This window comes from Pezoporus occidentalis, unplaced genomic scaffold (assembly GCF_034315485.1).
Source record: "Pezoporus occidentalis ecotype Australia unplaced genomic scaffold, CSIRO_AGI_Poc_V1 ctg211, whole genome shotgun sequence".
NCBI lineage: Eukaryota > Metazoa > Chordata > Aves > Psittaciformes > Psittacidae > Pezoporus > Pezoporus occidentalis.
Window position 1 is genome coordinate 422,506 of NW_026913976.1, and position 24,615 is coordinate 447,120.

At 38.4% G+C, this 24,615-nt stretch overlaps 2 protein-coding genes across 4 annotated transcripts in view; one reads left to right on the plus strand and one right to left on the minus strand.

Moving 5' to 3' along the window:
• The window catches only part of SLC35A5 (solute carrier family 35 member A5), a 14,520-nt gene extending 13,637 nt beyond the window's left edge, over positions 1–883 (minus strand). For 2 of the 3 annotated variants that reach the window (XM_062619490.1, XM_062619486.1), the window contains exon 1: positions 757–883. The gene's annotated coding sequence lies outside the window, so the exon portion shown is untranslated. Of the gene's footprint in view, positions 1–176; positions 241–756 lie in introns of those variants that run through there. The other variant, XM_062619487.1, reaches the window with a different exon arrangement.
• On the plus strand, positions 389–22,999 carry ATG3 (autophagy related 3). Its single transcript, XM_062619492.1, has 12 exons — positions 389–606; positions 3,927–3,968; positions 7,197–7,246; positions 8,472–8,542; positions 10,318–10,425; positions 11,283–11,332; positions 12,406–12,487; positions 13,010–13,044; positions 13,832–13,987; positions 14,661–14,788; positions 20,992–21,060; positions 22,712–22,999. Exons 1-12 carry the CDS (start codon positions 535–537, stop codon positions 22,791–22,793), a joined length of 945 nt encoding a protein of 314 aa, XP_062475476.1. The 5' UTR covers positions 389–534; the 3' UTR covers positions 22,794–22,999.
• Positions 23,000–24,615: the final 1,616 nt, after the last annotated feature.

Sequence of the window (24,615 nt, forward strand, 5' to 3'; positions counted from 1 at the left end):
CTCACAGCCAGCAAGCACCTCAGCGGCCCGCACCAAGCTCTCCCGCAACCCAGCGCGTTGCCCGGCTCCCGCCCTGCTCCACCGGCCTCACCTGGCAAGGCCAGGCGGTGTCCTCCCTCTCACGCAGGCGGCGCACTCCCCTCGCCTGCTCACCCGCCCCGCGCGGGAGCGCGCACCTCATTCTCTTTGACAATCGGCCCTCCCGGCTGCGTGACGGCGAGGAACCGCGCTCCTCCCCCCGCCATTGCGGGACACGCGTGCGCGCCAAGAGCCATGGCCCCTCTCCTCCCTCCGGACCTTCCCGCCGCGCGCACGCACGCGCCGGGGGGCGGGCTTGTTGCGGCGGACCAGGGCCCGCTACGGCGCAGGCCCATCACCGCCGGGCCGTGCCGTGCCGGGCGCGACGAGGTGCTGAGCGTCGGTGTGTCGTCAACGTGTGTGCGACGCGGGGAGAGTGCCGCCGCCAAGAAGCTTGTTGACCGAGGGGCGGGGGAGGTGGTTGTCCTCCTCCTGCTCTCGGGGCCCGCCGGCAGCATGCAGAACGTCATCAACACGGTGAAGGGGAAGGCCCTGGAGGTGGCCGAGTACCTCACCCCTGTGCTCAAGGTGCCGGTCCGTGCGGGAGCGGGGTGAAGTGAGGGGAGGTTTTGGAGCTGTTAAGGGTGGAGGATGCGCCTGCTTTTTTAAAGCAGGGTGGCCCGCGGAGCCGCGAGCCTCCGGTCGCGGGTGGCTGTAGAGTTGTCCTGCTTCCCTCACCTCTGCCTGGGGTGTCACCCGCAGTGCGGCCGCTCGCGGGTTCTTATGGCGCAGGCATTGCTTTGCCGCCCCAGTAGGACGCGAGGAGCGCCCGACCGCTCCGGGAGTCGCTTCGCCTTCCCGGAAGGCGCTCGGCGGCTGCGGTTTCGCTTGTCCCGGCCTGAAGAACTCTGGTTGCAGCGGCTTTATGCAACCGGCGGAGCGCCTCAGAGGGCGCCGTGCTCCTTCAGGCCTCGGGAGAGATTGTGCAGGGGCAGCCTTGCGGCTTCAGAGCCACCGACTCTCGTCTTGCGCTGTGCCATACAGGATGGAGGGAACCTGAGTGGGAGCTCCCATTCCATTAGGGGTGGGAGCATTCGCTGGAGAGGTGCGGACCTTCGAAGGCCAGGTATTGCTGGACCTATTGCTGGAGAAATAACTTACTTATTGCTGTTCTCTATTAAATTGGCTAAGCTTTCATAGAACCATAGAGTGGTTTGGGTTCAGAGGACCTTAAGATCATCTAGTTTTGACCCCCCTGCCATGGGCATGGACGCCTTCCACTAGATCAGGTTGCTCAAAGTCCCCTTGGCCTTGAACACTGCCAGGGTTGGGGCATTCGCTTTGGGCAGCCTGTGCCAGTTGCTCACCACCCTCACAGTAAAGAACTTCTGCCTTGTGTCTGACCTGAACTTCCCCTGTTTAAACCCATTATCTCTTGTCCTGTTGCTACAGTCCCTGATGAGGAGTCCCTCTCCAGCATCCTTTATAAGCCCTCTTCAGATACTGGAAGGCTGCTATGAGGTCTCCACGCAGCTTCTCTTCTCCAGGCTGAACAGCCCCTATTTTCTCACCCTGCCTTCGTATGGGAGGTGCTCCAGCCCCCTTGTCATCCTCATGTCCCTCCTCTGGACTTGCTCCAACAGCTCCATGTCCTTCCTATGCTGAGGACACCAGAACTGCACACAGTACTCCAGGTGGGGTCTCACGAGAGCAGAGTAGAGGGGCAGGATCACCTCCTTTGACCTACTGGTCATGCTTCTTTTGATAAAGGATACTTAACTGATTGTGCTTTTCTGCAGTTCTTAGACTACATCCCATCTTCTGTCTCCTATTTACAAATACTTCTTTACATAAAAGTCAACTTTGTGAATGCCTGACTTGTCAGCAGTTCCTTCACCACTGATTTTCACATCTCCCCATGTTTTTTGAAAAACTACTTTTGCTGTAATTGTTTATGATAGCAGCTTCTACCTGTGGTTTTACGGCATGATCTTTTAGGTGCTTTGTACTCTGCAGCTTAGATCTTTGTGCAGAAGACATGATACTTAATAATTAATTGAACTTGCCCCTCTGTGGTATGTTGCCTGCATAGTGGACCTTTCTACAGTTACCCACCAATGTGACGTATTACAGACTGCAGTTCTGGCATGGAAAAGTGAAGTGACTTGTTTACCATGGTACAGTTGCTGTTGCACAGCTGGTGTAGTGGTAGAGGATTTCTTGTGCCCAGATGTACTACTGGGAGGAGGCAGCAGTAAAACCCCCTACAAATGGAAAGATATAACAGTGTACATGTTCCATTTACAAGGGGTTGAAATAAATACTCCAACTTGGTAACTTTGAAAGAAACTATACCTGTGTATCTCACTAGCTTACATACCAACAGAATGTAGAGATGAAAAACTGAACTGTTTATCCTTAGGGCATGGAGGATGGATATTTTACATATTTTCCATATGTAATTCCAGAAACCAAGCTTATGCATGTTGCCTACTCCTTATAGTGTATTTTGAAATTAAACAGTAAGTTGTCTCCACTGTGCTGTTGCATAATGTGTTATTGAGAATTCTCAGTTTTATAGCAATCCAAATTGCTAAATTAGGGCTGTTTGAGTTTCTTTGGTTTCTGTTAACTAGTGCGTATTGGTGCTTGTACAACTGCTCTTTTGCTTATCTTAATACTGTTCTTAAAGGTGTTATCTTTAGAAATGAGGGAGAAAGGAAACAGGTTTGCTGTGTGCTCATTTCTTTTTACATAGTGCAGGTGATAGTACGCACCGGGGTGAAGCATAAAGAATAAACGAATTAAGCAGTGATTGGCATTAAAATGATTTCCCAATGATTAAATAAGGTGAAGTTGTAGTGGAAAGTGAGGTGCTTTGCAGTTGCTGCTTTTAGTTTAAAAAAAAAATAAAAAAAAAAATCACAAGTTCTTTAAGGCAAGAAGTTATTCAGTAATTGATGACAGAAGAACTTGAAAAGTCAACTATGCTATGGTTGACATTACTTCTTTTTCAAAAGCCATTCTTAGATAGCTCTAATGCTGGGGAGCACTAAGTTTCTTTGATGATTGTGACTCTTCTGAAGAAAAAAAAACAAACCAAACAGAAGTCTGAAACAAAATATTCTAGATTTGAATATGCTAAAAAAAGCCTTATCCTTAAACTTCATAAATATCACCTTTAATGCAAAGGTACTTAATTTCTCCATGTAGAGCTAAATTATATTGCTCATTGTTGTCTATTCCTCATCCATAAAAAAAATCATGGCAATGTGAGAAAATCTGAACTGTTTCCATAGAGTGCATAATGAAGGCACCACAAAAATGAATATATAAAAAAAAGTTAGTAACGAAGTCTTTCTACGCAACTTTTCCCACCACAGATAAAAGTTGGTTTGGTCGTTCATTTATTGACCTTTCTTAACTGCAAAGCCTCATACTGGTCCATTGTAGTGCTGTTCAGCACCTAGAACAGTCCCAAAGTCCTGTTTCTGAGAATCACTGATTCTGACTCGTTTTCTGTCTCTCACTGGCAAATGTAGTACTGAATTCTGGGGGAGATTTTCTCCAGTTTTGATATATTAATTGGCTGCAGCAAAAAAAAAAAAATAAAATTAATGTGTGATCTTTTTTCATAATATCCCACATTCTGTAAAAAGTAATTTTGTTGAGCCATACATCAGAGGATATGGAAGTAGGCTGGCTGTCAGCCCTGACAGAGAGCTGCTTGGTCTCCAAGCTGATTAACAGATATCCATGGACAGTGCTAGTTCCAAGGCAGGACTTGATGATCTTAAAGGTCTTTTCTGACCTGGTTGATTCTATGATTCTCTGTTTGTCTTACCAGTAAAGTGGGGTACTTCAATTTGTCAGCAGTTCTCAAAATTTCTAAACTTTTTTTATTGCAGGAGTCAAAGTTCAAAGAAACTGGAGTAATCACACCTGAAGAAGTAAGTATTTAGAAACTTTGAAATATATTTGGGACGTAATGATAAATTTTAGTCAAAAGGACTGTATTTATCTCAAAAGTTCATGTCTTTACCAATTAATTACTGGTTTTTGAAACAGTTTCCACAAAGTGAAAGTTCTAAATGGCCTTTTTACTGTCCAGATGAAATAGAGCAACAAAATTCCTGTTAGATGACATTTGACATCTGAATATGGAATGCTTTTTTCCTATATTATGTCACAAGAAGCTTGTAAAGAAGCTCGTGATGGGTCAACAGCTCCATTTGTCACAGGAGTTCTGGACTCAAGCAGGAGTATATTGATTTTAGAAGTCTTTCCCATAAGCAGTTCAGAAGGGAGCTTGTATCTTGAAAGCTGTCTTTTGCTTACCTCACTTTTGTTTCCTTCGAAGGCTCTGGCTAAATCATTACAAATGCTTGTCCACACCAAGTATCCAATGATTACTATTTTTTCCCTCCTTTTCTCTATAGCTTACTCCAGGCTGGTTGTATTTTGGCTTGCTGCTAAGCAGTAGTAGTTTTTTAAGGAGTCTTCTGTGAAGAGAAAAAAAGAGGATTTTTCTCTTTTTGTCTAGACTGGTAAGAACACTGATTGTACAGTGCTATTTTGACTTCGCCATTCTACTTTTTCTCATACTAAAGTGTTACTGTTCTGAAAATACATTGTCTTCACAGAGGTTTAAGAAAATTATGTTAAAACTGTTAGGTAGAATGAAAGAGAAATGAGGTAAAATGTACAAATGTGAAGATGAGATGGAAAAAGATGGAACAAATGGTGACTGATGCAGGTACATAATGTGAACAGAAGCATTTTTCCTAACTTTGGTACCTATAGCATATTCCTGCTGTGTTGCATGGCAAGCAAGCAAGCAAGCTCAGAAAAACAGGCTTAGCAGCATGATGTTCTGCTGTTTGGATAACCATATGTGTGTGTTAGTGCATATAGATCTTTCTATGTTGTATATTACACAATAATAGATTTACAATTTATATTATCTGTGAACCAAATATAACAGAGAAAGTCTAGACAAATGTTCTACTAATGCTGAATCCCTTCTTGATCATGGGAGAGATATTTGTAGTAGTGCTGAAGGAAAAGGGTCTTTCTATAGAACTTAGCAAGAACCACATTATGTTACATTAAATAGTTTGCAGCATTTAAACATCCTTAAGAATGTGAATAGTGTGTATTCTCTGTATAAAGTTAGATTCTGATAGGAAGAAGAAATTGAATCCTTCAAAGAAGTAGTAAAGGGAAACAGTTCTACAGCAGGGTTAATTTTTTGTTAAATTTAGGTGAGACTGAAGAGTGGATCTACTGATTGTCCCTTTGACAGTCTTTCTTTTCTGATGATTTTGGTCTTTATATAGTAATGATTGCTAAAGAAGGATTCAAAGCGTTGATGTTGCTAGGATATTGTCTTCAAATGACTTTGAATTTCTTGGGTAATGAATCTCAATTCAACTGTATTTTAGTCTGAGATGCTGTTGTATAGACTTTGTGGGATTCCTGTGGCTTGCCTCAGAAGATGAATCAGTTAGGAATAAGGCTAAAAGATGACTCATTATTCAAACTCAGCAATTGCTCCCTCTTTTTATATACTTTTGTGCTTGATTTAATTGCAATGAATTCTTGCCTATTCTTACTAGTTAATACCTCAGAAAGATAACATCTGTTTTAATTTTATATGTAAGTACAGGCAAATCTTAAAAATCATTCTTTCCAGGAGTAGAAGTAAGATGTCCTGAAATTGATGTCTTTTGCAATATTGGTTCAGGCATGAGATAGCATTAGTGCTTGAGAAATAGAAACCACCTAGGTAATTCTGCTGCCTAAGCTGAAGAATATGCAAATGACATTTCAATTACAGTTCTAGGGTTTTGCATCTATTAGAACCACAAAGAATACTTCAATGTTTTTTTCATCTTGAGGAATATTTTGTAACATTGCTGCCAGTTGGTTCCAGTTCCTTGAACAGAGAATTCTAAATAATTCTGGAATTTCATATGTTGTTTATTACTGTGTAAAGGCTAATGAGTTTTAAAGTTTTGATGTGTATTGGGAGGGATTGCTGTTTTCTTAGAAGATTTTACTTCTGCTGGAGACTTCCGTTGGAAAATGGATGAAAGGAAGCACTTTTGCAGGGATTGAGTCTGCTAATCCGTATGCAGTGCGTGTTGCAGTGTTTTCTACTGTGCTAATATGCCTCGCTTTGGAGGACATGGTGAGAAAATGGCTGACACACCACTACAACAGCTTCTGGTTAACTAAAAGTGTGTTGTTATAAACTGGCATTTTAAGACAAGAAAGCAACTGTAGCAATGGGTGTTCCTCTCATTTTCAAAAGTAGCTGGTGCAAAAGACCACACAAGTAGCTTTTCATAGGTGCAGGCCTGCCTTTCTCAATATATGCATACAAAAAGAAGCCAGTGTGTTAGACTTTGCTGGGTGAATTTGAGTTCATATGCAAGCCTAGCATAAGTTTTGCAATATCACTCTGAAGTAATTATAAAATTTTATAATTTTATTATGTAATTTTATAAAATCCTTTGCTGTGACATTAAGCACAAGTAGATTGAAGATTTTTTTAAAACCTATTTCTTCAGAACAAAGTTATACATAAGGTTTTTCAAGGTATGGTTATCCTTATTCAGTTAATGCCAGTGGTGAACTATTACAGTGATGGTCATTACTTAAAATGCATACTGTTTATACTCTGTTGCAGTTCTTTCACCAATACAATGAATTAATGTCAGTCTCACTTTTCTTCTTGCTGCAAAATTGTTTTAAACAATTTTAAACAATTAAAAATTTTTTTTTTCTACATTAAGCTCTTCATTGTCTTTGCAAAACTTTGAAGAGTGGCAAATAAAAACATATTCTTCATCATAAAGTAAACAATGTTACTGGGTCTAGAAACTTTTTTGCTTGTTTCCAGAGTGGTAGGTTATACCACAGCTTTTTAAACTATCTGAATTTGCTGTTATGCTTAGCATGTTTCCTTACGCTGAAGTCAATTTAGTCTTTGGGTTTTCATGGTTATCTGAGAAATTGAGTTAAAATAAAGCATCAAACTGATCTAAACAATTGCTAGTTACACAGTTAATCTGTCAAAGGAATGTGCAACTGAAATACTAATATTGAGGAAAATTGGAGATTGTTTCTTTAGGCTCTATTTAACAGGGCTGTTTTTTTTCTGGCCTTAACAGTTTGTCGCAGCTGGAGATCACTTAGTTCACCACTGTCCTACTTGGCAATGGTAAGTAAAATTAAAAGAATTTTAGAAAGTTAGTGTCCCTGCTATGCTTTGATGTGCTTCCATTGAATGCAACTATACAGTTGTCTCATTTCATAACAATACGTGGACTCTTTCAGTAGAATTTTTGCTGGTTTTATGATAAAGCTGTCTTTAAGTCAGGCAGGAGTTACTTATTGCTGTGTATAGGAGTAGTTGAGATGAGGATTTGTTTGGGGATTTTTTGTTTTCCTAAGGTTTTAGAGGAAATAAGCCGATACATACTTGAATGCTTTCAGTGCTTAGCTGCGGTAGCAGCATGTCTCCCTGAGCTTGTCTTGGTGATTAGTGATCAAAAAGTAAAGGCCACGTGCACCTAAGTAGTTACAATTAGTATATTTTAACAAGCGTTTATTAATTGATTATGTTCAAGTTGGCCCACATCAGATCACTTTGAGCAGTGCTTGCCCTTGGAAATTCCTTATCTTTCATACACAGTAAGGGTGCAAATAGGGTGATTCCTCATGTTCTACTGATGTCTTGCATTATAAAACTGAATCAGTTAGTGCCTACATAAGCATTGTCTGTGCAGTTGATATCATCAAGCTTCTTGGCTCTGTACTGGGCCATGAATTGCTGAAGGAGGAATTATTATGCTTTAATCATTGTTTCTTGACCTTTTTACCATCTCCTTCAGAGAAAACATGATATTGAGTCTGGCCTATGTGCCAGCAGTTTAGATCAGGCTATTTAGAATGTTGGTCTTAGTTTAAACCAAAAACCACTGAAGGTGAAAGCAAATGCTTCAGTAATGTGAACTTGGCAAAGGTTACTTGAGCTCTAATGACTATGGGCAGGTTTTATATTTATAGAGGTCTATTTCTTGCTTTTTCTGAAGTTGCTTTCTTCAGATATTTGGATCTCTGTTGTTGATGATCTTAGCAAATTTTGTATAGACTAGATTGTTCCATCAACCCATCATTCCTTGGCCATCTTAAAGTGAAATTAGGTTTTGAAGCAGAAAATAATTTTGATCCAAGGTTCCATAGTTTAGGGGTGGCCAACTTTTTTGATCCCTCACTTACCTCAAAGTCTCTGTGTAGGGAAGAGTAAAGTCATAGCAAACAGATTCTGAGAATAAGTGAAGAAGAGTATATAAAATGTTCCTGATATGCAGTGAAAATAGAAGGGTTCTTTTGTTTGCAGATCATCAAATTCTCAACCTTTTATGGTGCACTTCATTTTACAGGGCTTCAGGAGAAGAACTAAAAGTCAAGGCTTATCTGCCAACAGACAAACAGTTTTTGGTAACTAAAAATGGTAAGGCTGGAGTTTAAATGTAAGTGTTCTTAGGTTTGATAGCATGGTTGACTGTGCTATCAACTCTACTGGTTGTATTGACAGGGGAAGCAAATAATCTTGCATTTTGAATGCTTTGGCTTTGCAGTATTAAAACAGCTTTTCCTGCACATCTAAAGTCTTTTCTGTAGACCAGTTGTTAGCAGGGCTTTACACTAGTAATACAGCTGGCCTTGATGAAGTAGAAATGTAGTTTAAGCACAAAACTCCTCGTGTGTCTTTCTCCTGTCCTTCAACTCATATTCCATGTCTAAAAGGACGTTGTTTATTTTCCTCTTTCAGAAAACTCAGATTATTGAAATGTTCCCAAAATGTTTTTCATGGTGACACTGATGCTTCTTGTTCAGATACATAATTACTGTCACTATTCCTGTCAATAACAACAAAATACAATTTTAAATAAAATTTTGATCGGCTTCAATGCTATGTATATAGAATACATGTGGTGACTTCATCTTTAATGGAAAAGACAGCTAACAAGCATGTGGAAATAATTTTCTCAAAAGATCTCAAGTCAAAATGTGTCAAAGATAATTCCATTAAATGAACCTTTAGTTTGAAGAACAGCCTGAGGAGATTTTTACCTGCAACGGATTGTATTTTGTGCTTGGCTTTCACTTGCTGGCTTTTGGAGTCTTACAGTGTGCTGTCATTTGAAATTGCTTACAGTAGTGTTGGATGCTTTCCTAAGGTGGTCCTGATGGCTGGATGACCAAGTAATCAACTTTGTTTCTCTTCCCCCTGCCACTTTTTCCTCCTTTCCCTTCCTCCCCCTCTCCCTTCCTGTACTTCCAGGACCCTAATTGATCTGATCCTTCTATTTTGAAACACATTTCAAAATTTTGAAACACATTTCAAAATAATGTGTTTCCTGCTGATGTTGACACATTGGCCTAACACTCGAGTAAAAGTGGTGGGCTATGTATTGAGGCAGGGAGCCATCCTACAGATCTCATTTGAAAGTCTTTGGGATACTTCATTGTGACTTTCACACGCCTGTTCTCCCTTTCTGAAAGGTCTAAGAACAATTTACAAGTTCTGCACTTCATGCAGCAGTGGAGTTACAACTCCCCCCCCTTTAGTCTAATAGGAGCATTTCTTAGATTGTATTTGTTTATGATGATGGAAAATGTCTGTTTTGCCTTAATCAGATCTGCATTTTCTCTTTGACTGTGTTCTGAAAACTTTTATAAATCTGAACTCATATGGCTCTGTAATGCATATAACTGAAGTTATTTAGAATAACATGAATTCTAACCTTTTCTAAACTTGTATGTGTTAATTTATAATTAAACATACCTAATATATAAACAGGTGTTGCAAACGTTTAGCAGAATTGTAAAGACAAATCAGTTCAGTAAACTGATGCTAATCCAGGCAAAATTATACTCAAGATAGAGGTTGCTTAGCAATATGAAGAAAACTAATAGGTTGTCTCTAGTTGTTAGCAAATGAGAAGTTAATTATTTTCTAGTTCGTAAGAATTTTGATGAATGTGCTCTGATGGGTTACAGAAGAATGAACTTTTAAGTGTTGTACTGTATATGAAATAAAATGTGGTACAGCACATCAATGTAATTTTAAGTTCATGCTTTTGCATTTGAAATACAACTTAAGGATTCCTTAAATAAGGATATATGAGAGACATTTCAGAAATCCCTGTAGGATAATTTCTACTCCAGTCTGGTTTTGTACAGGAATGACTGCACTCATTTTGTTTTGCAATTCTTTTGCAGTGCCATGTTACAAAAGGTGTAAGCAGATGGAGTACTCGGATGAGCAGGAAGCAATTATAGAAGAAGATGATGGTGATGGGGGATGGGTAGACACTTTTCACAATGCAGGTATTCAGCCTTCCTTCAGGCTTTGCATTTGGTAATCTGAAGTATTTTCAGTTTCCATTACTAGAAAGTAAAGTCTTTCTTGAATATGTTATGCTTCCAGCCACCCACTTGATTGGTACATGACTGCTCAATATTCTCTTATAAATGACCTGTGTAGTCATGTGTAGACACATTCCTTTGTAAGATCTGTGAAGAGAATGCTGGTTTAAACTATTTGTTTGATCAATATGCAAATTTATTTATTTTTTTTTTTAAGATTGCTTGTGAAACACATCAAGATCTTTATCTTAATGATGACCTCAACTGACTTAATTATTTCAGTGTTTCCCATTTTGTGTCAGAGCAGAATCTTACTATGCATCCCAAACAGTACTGGGTGAAAGCAGCAGTAAAACTAGAAAGCTAATGGGAAGGAACTGAAGAGTTGATACTATGATTTGGGATGGTTTTAAACTCCAGTTCCTTGCTTCCAAGATGTTTAGAAATACTCATAAATGCATGCCTTGCTCATGAAGTTGGGTTCTGTAATTGTGCGATGCCTATCCTGTGAATGCCTATCCTGAACTCACTTCTATGAAAGTTCATTAAAATGAAAATTACTTTGCAGTGTTCCATCAACAAAACCTGAATGATGTGTGAGAACTGTGCTGTTGTGCTCTGTGTTACTGGTATGGTTTATGCATGTCCAGCACCAAGCATGCTACCAATATCAAATACACAGCCTTTGAAGTATCAAAATTGTTGTGAGATGTAACTTGAAAAGATCATACGCTGCTTTCTGAAATCTTGGCAGCCTTTTTCTATACTGTAATAAAGAAAAAAGCTTTCATAACACAAACCTCTTGTTCAATTAACAGGTATAGTGGGTGCAACAGAAGCAGTTAAGGAGATCACACTAGACAGTAAGGTATTGTCGTGGTTTAAACATGGTTCTAAATTTTCCTCTTGCTTTATTACAGGTAATAGAAGTCTTACCTGCAGCAATCTAATACTGCCCATGAAAGATTAAATTATACTTTGTCACTAGATGTGTTACAGATACATAGTGACTTTCAGAGCCCATGATTTGAGTCAAAGCATGTGCATCTCCTTCTGAGAGATGTTTACTGAGGCAGTGTTCTTTTTGGAATTCCTTTAGCCAGTATGCTCTTGTGCCAGGCATCTGCTCATTGAAAATGAAGGTACTGCTTTTTCACAAGTCAGTAACATCTGGGTGGAAGGAATACCTAAAGATGATCACTATTTCTGCAAAACACAGTACTTGTAGGATCTCATTGTAATTCGTAGCTGCTGTTGTGTGTTACTAATTGAATTTCACTTCTGGTATGTTGTATGTCAAAAAACTTGCTTATTGTACAGCTTGGATCACAGGTCCAGTCCAGAAGGACAACTCTCTGCTTATGTTCTATTTGCTGAAGCACTTCACAACTTAGTTTCTTACTGGTTTTGATGTTTTGGTTTTCTAATGAGGAAACCTGCTACCTGATACTTAGCAATTGGAGCAGCTTTCATGAAACCCATGTAAATCGAGACCTCCCCCTTCTGAATTTCATTAGGGTTGTCTCTTGGGTTCAGATGCTGTGCATAGGCCCACACTCCCTAAAAGAAAAAGTTGGCTGAGGGCTTGGGCTAGGACATACAAAATCGTAATCTGTAGATTAGTCGTAGCTGTTCAGTCATTGCCTTTCGTTTAAGATGGGTGGGTTTTTGAAAACGGTTACAGGCTGTTTAATCTCTCTTATTTTTCTTTGCTTAGCAATTAACTCATTCCAGGTTACAAAGTCAAATGAGAACTTTGAAAATGGATTTTTAATGTCATATTAGGACTTTGAAACAGATTGGTTGATAAGCAAATATTTGAGTTCAGTATAGTCCTTAATATTGCAGAAATTATTTTTCTGTTTCAGTGTATGTGCTGGGGCTGTAAGGCTGTGTAAATGCAGTGTCATTAAAGCAGTATTTTCAATTTAAATTATAAAGGAAATTATAAATACAGCAGATCATTCAGCATCTTGTGAAGATGATGATGATGAAGATGAAGGAGAAGCTGCAGACATGGAAGGTATTTCCTTAAATCGGGTGGGACATGATTTATGTCAGGCCTTTGACTACAGCAGTACACTCTAAGAAAACACTACTCTTTCTTTTCATAGAATACATGCTGAAAAATTCAGCAGAAACGTGCTCTTAATCATCTTTTGTATGGTCTTATTGATGCATGTTTACTCTTACCTTGTGTGCAAAAACATGCATGAATGTTTTTGACCTGGAAATTAATTTGAGTAGCAGAACAGAGCCAAGCAAGTGTAAATTATGGATTTAATACAGCTTCCTTCCACTTCATATCCACACTTAACTGCAATCTGCCTACTTAAAACCACTTGAGGATTGCTAATCATGTACTTACTATAGTCTTGATCAAATTTGTATTAAAAAAGGTATAGTCTGGTTTGGGGTTTCAGAAGTTTACCTGTATTAAACATCTTTAGATACATGTAGAATGTTTTAAAGGAGTTGTTTATGAATGAGAAATATGATGACTAGCTACAAGCTGAACACAGAATTTTATGGGTCTTCTTTTCAGAGTATGAAGAGAGTGGGCTATTGGAGACAGATGATGTGAGTGAACAGTTCTCTATCTTGTCTGTTGCAATGCTTATTACCAATATGAGCACAAGCAAAGTAAAAATAATGGTAACGCAAATGGATTATATAACAAGCTTGTTATGAGCAGTGGGATTACTGAGCTTGGTTTCCTGTGGATTTGTCTCCTGCCATCCTATTGCAGTAACCTTAACTCTTAAGTCCTCAACGATTTAGATCACAGTCATTTTGTGATTTTTTTTTTATTTTTTTTTTTTTTTTTCTGATCCTTTTCACTCTACTTACACACAATGCTGTACTCGCAAGACGTAAAAATACACAATAATTCTTGAGGCTTATGTGTGGAAGATGAGTGGCTTACAGGTTCGATAGATTATGCTGATACATCAGACTGTCATGAGAGGAAAAAAAGAGTGTTGTTGTTCTTGGTGTTCCACTAAGGTCTTCATAAATGCATAAACTGAGACCTCTGCCTTCTGAATTTCATTGGAATTGTCCCTTGGGTTCAAAAGTTACTGGTGAAAGAAGGCGGGGGGGGGGATGTGACAATGTAATTGCATTTGTAGTTGCAAATTAGACCTTTCTTAAAAAATCCTCACCAAAACCAAAAAGTACTTGGTGGGAGACAAACTGATCCAACTAATTTAAAGATAAAAACAAAACCTAAAAGCCTATGGATTTTTTTTTTTAATGCTTGCTTAAGAACATTAATTTCTGCTTTAGAGCTTTATATAACTACTTAGGATGAGAAAGGAGGAAATCCAAACAAGACTATACTAATGTCATTTTTCCCTTGAACCAGGCAACACTTGACACAAGACAGATCGTAGAAGCTAACAAGGCTAAAGTTGATGTTGGAGGGGAAGATGCTATTCTACAGACTAGAACTTACGACCTCTACATCACTTACGACAAATATTACCAAACTCCAAGACTCTGGTTATTTGGATATGATGAGGTATAGGTCTGTCGGGTTTTTATCACGTCTGTAAAATTAGACTTATGGTATCAAATAGCAATGCTTTTTTTTTTTTTCTTATTCACAGTAAAAATTGAAATGAAAAAATAGTGACAAAATCATTATATAGTCAGGGTTGCAGACAGGACTTAGGATACTTGCTGGAAGTAGGAATAATTTCACTTGAAATTGTACTTGGTGATGGAGCATTTAGAAGGAAGCAAATCATGCTCTGTCACTTGACTGAGTTAGCTCTGTAGAGGTAGTAATAGCCCTAGTAAACTCAGTCAAATAAGCAAGTAGGTATTTTCATGATCTTCAGAGGGAGGGGATTAGATAAATCACTCTCCCTTTCATGACTAAGTTTCTTGAGTTAAAGTTGGTTAGGGCTTACAGCTCAAATACCTAGATGGGAACCTAAGTGGGAACCATTGAGATGGTTCTCAAAATGTATTGACTTTACCATTCATACAGTTTATTAAAAACTAAATTTGTTTAGTACTATTCTACACCATATGGATCTTAAGACACTTGGTTCTTTCCTTCAGACCTGTTTTATATTAGATGCTTATAATTTATGGTGCTTGATCTGTTAATGATGTTAAAATTGCTAAGAAGGAGCAAAAGACTCTTTGCTAGTAATGGTTTTGTTCTGTTCCGTTTTCCTATATAGCAGCGGCAGCCTTTAACAGTAGAGCATATGTATGAAGATATTAGTCAAGATCATGTCAAGAAAACGGTAACCATTGAAAACCATCCTCATCTTCCTCCACCTCCCATGTGCTCAGTTCACCCCTGCAGGTAAGTCTTTGTTTCAGGTCTGATTCAGTATGTAGATAAAAGGCACTTCACTGGTCTTGTTGTGGATTTGGTTCAGGTTTTCTGGATGCTTCCGCAGTTGGCTGCTGTAGTGGTGTGTCAACTTCTGAGGTAGTATGAAAAGAAGATCTTGGTGATTCCAGTGCTTACTGCTGCGAGTATATTCTGCAGTTATAACTGTCTCCTCTTGCGCAGCTTACTTTTCCTCCACTTCCCTATGGACTCCAGAAGATGGCAGACTACTAGAACTCTATAAAAGGAATTTCTTCTATACTTTATTTGCTGCTATTTTTGTGAGGGTAAAATTATAATGTATACTTTGGGAGCAGAAAAAGCTATTTGAACATGAAATACCTCTTTATTTTGTAATATCTGCCTCTTGCTCCCCTAGAAGTCCCTGAAATTTTATACAGATAGAGGTGCTCTAATTGCTGTGCTGAAATGCTTGTTGAACACAAGTGCAAAACTCACGTGTGCTTTTAGGCTTTTTTCTGTTTCATTTGCCACATTTCTCACCCAAGACGTAGGGAGTCTGTAGTTCAACTACCTGCAGCGGTATTTTTTTCCTAGGTCTTTGAAAAGTGCCTGTCATGTTATATGTAAAATCCTTTTAGGTGTCTTAATGATACAGAGCCAATATCTTAAATGGTGTAACTCCTCAGCTTCTTGATAGCGTGAAGTTCTTAAGAGATAAGAGTTTTGGCTTCTATCTCTTTTTAAGAAGAGAGACACTCTTTGTAGTCTTACATAGGTTAATAATAATAAAAAAAGGTCCAAATTGCCACTTTAAGTCTTGTAATTTCTTTTGACTTAAAGAAACACCTTTGGGATTTGTGTCAGTAGCTGAGGTGTCAAATAATCAGCTTTTTCACAAGTTTATGGTAGTTTTTGCATACTCAAGACATTCTTGTTTCTGGTTTAGGAATTACTCGATCGTAAAATTACTCTTGGTAAGGGTATACTATTCTTTAGCGAGAGAGCAAGGGAACTTTGCACCAAGGAGTTTATTGCTACCTTTGGTGGTCTTATGAGGATGAGTATTCATGGACTTTGTCAGTGTGTGTCTCTTGATTCTTCCAGTTCATAGTTCTTTACTGCTTTACAGCAGTCTTTGCTTTCACCAAGTAGTCAGGCTTGTATCTGGACAATCTGAGCAGAGAAGCCATTGTACAACTGGGAAATAGCTTTTTTTCACAGTTAGTGGACTTACAGAAAATCTAAAAGTGGTAAGTTTTATTGTTGGCCTTTAAATCATCAAGTTTAAGTCTACACTAATACAGTACAATTTCCACACCCGTGGAAATGTCAGTCTCAGAGCTAGAAAAAAAAAACACAACAAAAGAATAGAACAGATAACAGCATAATGCCTCTGCTAATATGTGGTACCACCTGCATGTTGAATACTGCAGTACAGCTCTGGTCATCTGTTCTGTAATCTGTGAGGTGAAGGAAGACTAAAACTGGAAAAGATACAGAGGGATTATCCAGGATAACTGAGGTTATCCTTTTTTCCCATAAGAAATGATTGAATAACCTGGGACCCTTCAGCTTTAGAAAAGGCAGCTGAGGAGGTTGTTACAATTTCAGTGACCATCATTATGAATGCCACAGAAAGTGAAGTAATGAGTGTTCTTTTGTTTTTTTTTTTTTCTTTTTAGTAGTAAACTGGTGACATTGAATGCATGTGACATGGTGGCATGTTCAAAGCCAGAAAAAGGATTAAATTCTGCACACAGCACATATTTAAACTAAGTATTTATTTAAGCAATATGATGTTAATGAAAGAAAAGTTTGTCAACAGTTGTCACAAGGGAAGTTACTAGAATGCTTCAGAATTAGAAAGTCCCTAGGTTGTACACTACTGGAAACTAGTACTTTGGAGGAAGCATTACTAGGTGCTTGCTCTGGTCTCTTTCTTGTGTACATACTCTAAGACAATAAGGAGGACACGGTTTGGTCTAGAAGGTATTATTGTACCTTATATTAATATACCAGTCTTAATATGTAAACCTGTTGGTGACTTTGAGTGTCTCATTGTTTGCTGTCTGCATTGTTCTGGGCAGAAAAATGGATGCAGCATTTTGTTTTTGAACGAGTGTCGGCATGTATCTAGAGAGACTTAACAGACTGACTAGGAACATGATTTATAGAAGAAAAGGAGAGAAAAAAAGCCTGAAGCCAAGGCTTGATTTAGTGATTGCTGGAAGTCCTGCTAATAAATCAGTTGAAAGAAGCTCATGTAGTGGATGCAGGCTGGGAAGATGTTCAGAAGAATCAGAGATGACCAGATATTTGGGTGTGGCTGACTAGGTAGGCCTGTGGGTTTTATAATGGGCTGTGGCTGCAATGTAACCTGTTTAATTTTGCAAACACCTCTGTAGAGTAAGAACTTATCTAATACTAGACTGTGAATCTGGATTGAGAGTCTTCGTGGATGAGAGCTCTGTGTGCATGTGTCGCTTTCCTTCACTTCAGACAGTGAAGTGCCAGTGTCTTTGTTATGTAGTCCACATCTACACTTGAAGAAATGGTTTGCATTGTGAGACTTGTTCCATCGTGAGGCTTGTTTCCAAGCCTGAAAGAGGTGTAGATATTGTGGTGAGACAGACTTGTTGGTAGCCTTAAATGTGGAGGAAATTGTCTAGTGCTTCTCAAAAAGCAGACTGACTGGCAACTGCTTAACATTGGAAAGGTTTGAAAAGGTCATCTTGATACTGTGAAGAAAGAGGCCAACAGTATATCTAAAATGGAGGATTTAAGTATGTTCTCTTACTCTCTAAGGTGAGCTATTTTGTTAAATTGTTAGGCTAATAGCTAAGAAGGTCTGGGCTTCTGAGGTGAAAAATAGTAAGCAAAAATGTTGGTTTGTTCTTAATTTAGCTAGGAAATACCACTGCTTAGCTCTGCTGCTATTGCTTCCATGCATGTCACAAGAATTGTGTAATGTCGGATATTTAGATGGTCCTAAACTTGGTTGTTTCTTGTGACGTGTACATCACTGTGTCATGCGTCAGAAAGGAAACAAACAGCAGTTGCGTGCCACCATCAGCTGCTCGAGATCGCTCCCATTTTGAGTAGTTGAAACTGTTCATCTTGCAGCTCTGCTGTAAGTTGTAGTTCCTGTCAGCATTTTTATGGTACTGGGAGGAACACAGTCAACTTCCTCATTAATTCATGCAAACTGGCTTAATTGCAATTCTCAACTTTTTTTTCATGCGGGTATTATGAAGGGACTGTCAAACTAGTTAACTACTGAACACATTTACATTTAGATCTGAATTACTTGCACTACTTCCAAGCACTTATTTTCCTCTCTTTCAGAATAAATGGCAACAGGTTTCTGGACTTTTTTTAGTTCTTACGTACTCTCAATATCTGCAGGGAAGTGACTAGAAGCAGCTGCAAGGATCAGCAAATTGTAGATCTTGAGGCTAACTGATTGTTACGGATACTGAGTGTCTTGCCTGATGATAACATTTGTGGGTTATCCACACCTGTCTTAGTGTGTTTGTGCAGTTACAGACACTTAATTGAAATAATAGGGAACTTTTTTTTCTTGAAAATATGCTGTCCTAAAATGTCTTACACTTTACTCTCTTTAATGGAAGCTTGATAGTTGTTATTCACTGCACTGAAAGTCCTCTGGAAGGCCTTTTATCTCTATGAATTGCAAGGGGTTGAGAGGGACAGGAAAACTGATTCATTTCTGGTGGTGTTTTTTTTCCTCATATGTCAGGAAGGCTTCTATTTTTTACTTTTCTGATGGTATGTATTTCCCTTCCAGCTGATATTCAGTGTCAGTATGTCAGGTGTGCTGAACTCCATGTGAAGTTGTTAAATATTTTGACTGACAACTTTGGTCTGTTGCAAAGCAGTAAAGGGGTTCTTCAGCAGGAAAGCGGACATTCTTGATGAGAGCATAAAAGGTCATCTAATCAGTCTCAGAAATCAGTTTCTTTCTGTTAAAGAAACTTATTGTTAAACCCTTAATATATGGTTTTAATTCTGTGTATCTCAATTTATTTTCAGTAGTAACAGCAATATTTCTGACTTAGAACATGAATAAGTCCATTACATTACTTGAACCACATCAAGAGTTAGTTGATTAGTTGGTTATGCCAGAAAGTAAATTAGGTGAGTTTAACAGATGTTTTAAATGTCTGATCTATTTGATAGCTCAAGCAATCTACAGACAGGTCCTGGAACAAGCATTTTAGTCATCTGAAGTTAAGAGTTATTTCTGGGGGATTTTTTTTTTTTTTTAACTTCTGAATAAAAGAGAGATTTCTAGACAGCAGGATAATTTAGATAACGTTTCTTCCAAAGTCATCTCATTTCTTTCCATTGGGAGGTATACATACTTTATATTAATTCCTCAAAATATTCTTACAGAAGGAAATTGAAACAGGAAACAAACATTTGAAAGTTTATAAAGCACCTGCAAATCTTTTCATGAGTGTGACAGTAAGAATGACCAATATTGTGGCCATTATGGAATTCCAAATATCTAACGTCCTTAGAAAATTAAAAAGAGCAAATGTCATGCAGTTGTATGAATTTGAGCCAGTATCCTGTTAAAGACTTCTAATAGCTTGTAGGGTGGCCTGTGCCAGTACAAAAAATAGTCCACTGTTATGGGTAAGGTGGAAGCTTGACAGTCCAGGTTCCTATATAGAAGCAGCTGGCTATGGCACCCGATACATGGCATGTGTGCTGCAGGTTCATTATGAAGATCCAGAATTGGAATCAGCTGTGGGGGTCAAAGACCAACAGCACAGCAAATGACAGATGCTGACCTTTAGTATTTCCCCAGACTTGCATGTTCCTGTTCACAGCGTGTCCTGGTAACTTCGCAACAGCTTCCTTCCTTGTGTTTGCAGCCACTGGCAAGATGATTAACTTTGGAGGTAACTACTAAATGCCAGTTACTGGTCAGCTATTTAGATTTGCATAATGGTATCAAAGCGTGGTCAGAAAGTTATGCAACCTTGTCCTCAGTAGAATCATAGATTGTTTTGGGATTGGTATGTTAAACTACTGCTGTTAACTAGCTTGCAGTGTTGCATAGGTGGATATCCATAGCCCTATATGATGTCACTGATAAAGATTGCTACGGAATTGTGAATTTAAAACCAAGTTGAAGTCTAGAGAAAAGTAAGATGAGTTGTACAACTTGGGATCTTGTGTTAAATATGTAAATAAAACATCAATTAACCACACAGTAGTTCTCCCTTTTGATGTTCATCCTTTGGTTTATGGGACATAATAAATACCCTGAACACCAGACCATTACTTCTGAATTGTAATTGGTCATTAAAAGATTTAAATTCTTCATCACTGGAGATATTCAAGACCAGACAAAGTTCTGAGCAACCTGTTCTGATTTACTGCTCATCAAGCAAGGAGGATTGGACTAGATGATGACCAGTCTCTTCCAACCTTAGCTGTTCTGTGATTCTGTGTTATATTCCCAGGAACAGCTTTGTACAAAAATGTCATGTGGTTCAGTTTTACAATATCATTTTTTATGTTTTACAGTAATGGAGTTGCAAGAGAGAAGCTTACTTAGAAACTGTTGATCTGCCATAGAACCCAAGTTACCGCCAGAGAAAGTTTCCATACCCTGTCAGTCTCAGAGCAACAATTCTGAATTTATGCAGATTTAGCTTAGCCTGCCTCTCCTAGGAAACTACAAATTGTTTAAATGTTCGATACCTCCTAAGCTCTACAAATTTAAGAGTACAGCAGAGCCAGCTAAATAAGTTGCAGCAATTTCTAGGTATCTTCTTCAGAGGTCATTTGGGAACTTCTGGTGACTTGCTGCTGGTGAGGATTACCTGCTAGGGGCATACCTGGTGGCTTCTTTGGTATTTAGCAATTAAAAATAGCACTAGTAACAAGCAATATATATTTGCTATTGTGGCACTCCATCTACATTGTAGCATAGAACATTTTTCATTTTCCTTGTGAATGTAGAGAGTTGGCGAATAACTTTACATTCATTGTGTAATACTACCTTTCAGTTACTGTTGGGATTTTTTCGTCAGCAAACTGAAAGGTTCCTCTTGCTGCTTCTGAAGCTAGCAGTCCAAAACTATTTAACTTGCACAAAACCTAATCTTACTGAGATGAAGAGAAGCTTACTTTTTCCTTAAAATATTTCCACTGTTTCTTATCTTTTTCAGGCATGCAGAAGTCATGAAGAAAATCATTGAGACTGTTGCAGAAGGTGGGGGAGAACTTGGAGTTCACATGTATCCTTTTTCATTACTACATGATATTTTCAAAGATTTCTTGTATTTAAGGAGCTGTTATCTCAAGGTTCCTAAACTGGAATGCAGTTGTGTGTGAAAGCAGTAAACGACTGCTTGTGGTAGCACTTACTAAAGTTCTGGGATTAATTCCTTTGTGCAAACAAGCTCTGTTAATCAGTTCTCAGAAAGTAGGTGGAATTGAAGGGACAGAATTGAGCCCTTGTTTTTAGGGGTGTGAAGCTGTGAGTATAAAACTGAGTATGAAACTATGATCCCAGGGGAGGATGAAGCTGGAGGTTCACAGACTCCAGCCAGAGTATAATCAGTCCTCTTGGTACAGCAGCTTCTGTATTAGATTTGAATCTGAAATTCATTTCTGAAAGATGTCGAGGTCCCATTGTTCTCTACTCTATATGTGAGCAATATGTTGGTAACAACATTCAGCTGACAAAAAAGCAATAGAAAGTCTACTGAAATGATTCTTGATATTGAATGCCTCACAATTAGAATTTTCTTTTGCAAGTTGACTGATCTTGGTTATGCTTTGTAGTAATTGATCCCACGTTTTCTGACTAAAGAAACCTCCATGTTAGGAGAAAATGAAGTGTGTACTTTCAAAATGATGTTGCTGCTGTAAGGCAGGCAAGGGGGCATTACTGTGCAGCTGCGGGCCCCGAACCAATAATATTCTCTTTAGCTGTATGAGTTGAGACTTGCTCAATTTGTGCAGCAAGCAGCTGAAACTGAACTGGAAAATAACTTTTCTATCAAGGTAGTTCAAGTCTTCTACTCCTTAGTAGTTAGAAATAACTTATTTTCAAGATTTTTGGTTACTTTTTCTGCTATTGCTTAGCAAATTGAGATTTTTTTTTTTTAACAGCCAATTCTTCCCTGGTCTGTGTTTGTCAAGAAATGGTCCATGAGACTGACATGCGAAAATAGTAGGGGTTACATATGTCCAGTACTTAACTGTTGGCTGAAAGTAGTGATTTATTTTAGTTTTTACTTTGCTGTCTGCCTCAGTCCTAAGTGGACAAACACTTCATTTTGTAATTACTGCGTATACCCCACACTGCAGATTCAGGCCCAACATACGTTTGAAGGTAACATACACAAGGGAGATTAGGAAAGTCTCCTCTACAAAGGCAGACTTCTTAGTTTAGCAAAGCTATCTCTCCACTTTCCCTCATTGACAGGTAAGATTTATTTCAAAAGACAATTCAGAACAGGAACCTATTTCTTTTTCTGAGACACTGAGATGCTGAGGAGGAGCTTGCTTTCCCTACAGCTACACAAAGGTAGCTAGGGATTAGCCTTCCTAGATTTAACTCACCTTGACGTTTGTTAATTACAAACGTGAAGTGTGTAAGTGGGATTGTAAATGTTTGTGTACTGTTTTCTAAGATCTATTGAATATAACTCCTGGTTCTCTGCTTCAACTTAAAACAGGAAAGTCTGTTATGTTTGGGCAAGCATCAGATGTCATTACCAGAGTTCTGCTGTATTAATTTCCCAGTCTCTTAACATTGTAATTGCTAGGTGTTATTTTCCTACCAGCAAGAAATAGTGTTGAGCAGACCATTGAAAGTGACTTTTTCTTTCTTTTACAGGATTTCTATCTATTGCATGTTTTCCTTAACAAGAAACTCAGGTACCTTCTTATTTTCTTGAAATTTGTACAGGCAGTCATTCCAACGATAGAATATGACTACACAAGGCACTTTACAATGTAACTAAAATAAGAAGTGTCTCCTCTAATTATCAGATCCTTTTTTAAATAACCCATCCATGTGACTTATACAACATTATACATAATTTCTGTAACTAACCTTTTATCAAGTTGATGCATTAAAATAAAATGTTCCATTACCAGCCTTTTTAATAAAAATCTTTGTGTGTAATATAAATAAATCACTTTCATTCCTATACAGACACTGCAGTAAGTGGTGGGATTTTTTTTCTCCATAATTCCTTCAATTTGCTTTCAACAGAAGACTGGTTTTTGTCTACATGAGAAGCTAAAATCTACTTTCCTAGTAGAAGCCTAATGCTTTTGGCTTTATTGTTGATTCCTGAAAATGTAAAGATTTTATTATTATTTTTTTATCCCAATTAAATTAACTTGAGAATTATGTGGGTTTTTCCCTAGTTAATGAATGGTTATGATTCCTCTAGCTGGAGGGGGATTTAGAAAGCTGAAAGAATATAAGTGATCATCTTGTAGGAAAGTTTAACTAGTATAGCTGTAACTAACCAATCTCTAAAAAGTGATTTAGATTTACACTTCAACAAGAGTAGTGTTTTGGGTTGGAATCTTTGTGGAGACAAAGGAGTAATATTATTAGTATGTAGTCTGTTCATCTTGTAATAAAGGCAAAAGCAGTCTTATTGACAGAATTGCATCTTTTGGGTAAAGAGAGAAGATTGCTATGGTAAAGCAAGGTTCAGTCTTGATTACTTTCCTGCCTCAGCTACACTAGCTGGTAGTCCAATAGCATAATTTCCTTTTGGGGGTAAATATACATGGAGTTGTTTATGAATTCAGATTATTGCAGATGCATCCAGGCTTTAGCAGCTGCTTTCTGCCCTGTAAAAACGTCAGTTTTTCATTGATGAAAATGTGAGGAAAGGACCATCATATATATATATGTGTGTGTGTGTGTATTTATATTTATTAGGTTCACTTAAACTCTCTTTAGCTTTCAGGTCTCCCAAACTTCCATCTTGCATTCTGCAAGGTAATCCAAAATTGAGAGTCTGCAAGTGACTGAATTTACTGTTGGGTGGGAAGGTTGGTTCCTGTCCTGACACAGCTGGTCCCCATCTTGACTTTCCTCTGTACCATGCTCTTACATGACAGACTGTGTACTATGCTTAAACTGGCTTTCCTCTCTTGATATCTATCTTCACTTCCTCTTTCTTAGACAATATCTTAAGCAATGTCTATGTAAGTGAAGAGTAATGCAGCTGAAACCTGTTAAAGCTTAACCACACCCACTGAGTCATGCCATAGGATTTTCCCTATCAGACTAATCTCCAGGATGTTTTGGTCTTTTGGTAACAAAGGAAGTAGCTGTACTCCACCCAACAAACAGGGGAGTTGGAGGGGAGCAAAAACAGATTATGACCTAAAATAACCTGCACTGATGCATATTTTTTCCTTTGCTCTGTCAGAATCTTTTGAAATATCATTCTTCCTAAAAGTTGTCTATCCTCTTTTAGGAAGATTAATTAGTCTTTCACTGGTATCTGGTATGTTAACAAATACCACATTTTAGTTTGCCAGGCTGTTGATAGAAGTATGTGGCATGATATGTGTATATATTTTTTTAACTACAAACTGATAAAGGCCTTTTTCTCTGACCCTAGCAGGAAAACAGGAGCAGCAGAGCTGAAGAGAACTTGCTAGCAGCTTCTATCAGCACCATGATATTTAATGTATTATGGCATTTGTAACACAGAAATATCTAGTATTACAAAACCTGATGCTTGGTGACTAATATGTGCAGCTCTGCTTGGCTGGATATCAAAGTGGCTTTACTGTGGCAAGCAAAT

What these genes read in the sequence shown, in the direction of transcription:
- ATG3 (XM_062619492.1), top strand. Translation starts at nt 535, where the DNA reads ATGCAGAACGTCATCAACACGGTGAAGGGGAAGGCCCTGGAGGTGGCC. An exon ending in AGACACTTTTCACAATGCAG is followed by an intron (nt 10,426 to 11,282) that starts GTATTCAGCCTT and finishes TTCAATTAACAG; the next exon opens with GTATAGTGGGTGCAACAGAA. An exon ending in AGATCACACTAGACAGTAAG is followed by an intron (nt 11,333 to 12,405) that starts GTATTGTCGTGG and finishes TAAATTATAAAG; the next exon opens with GAAATTATAAATACAGCAGA.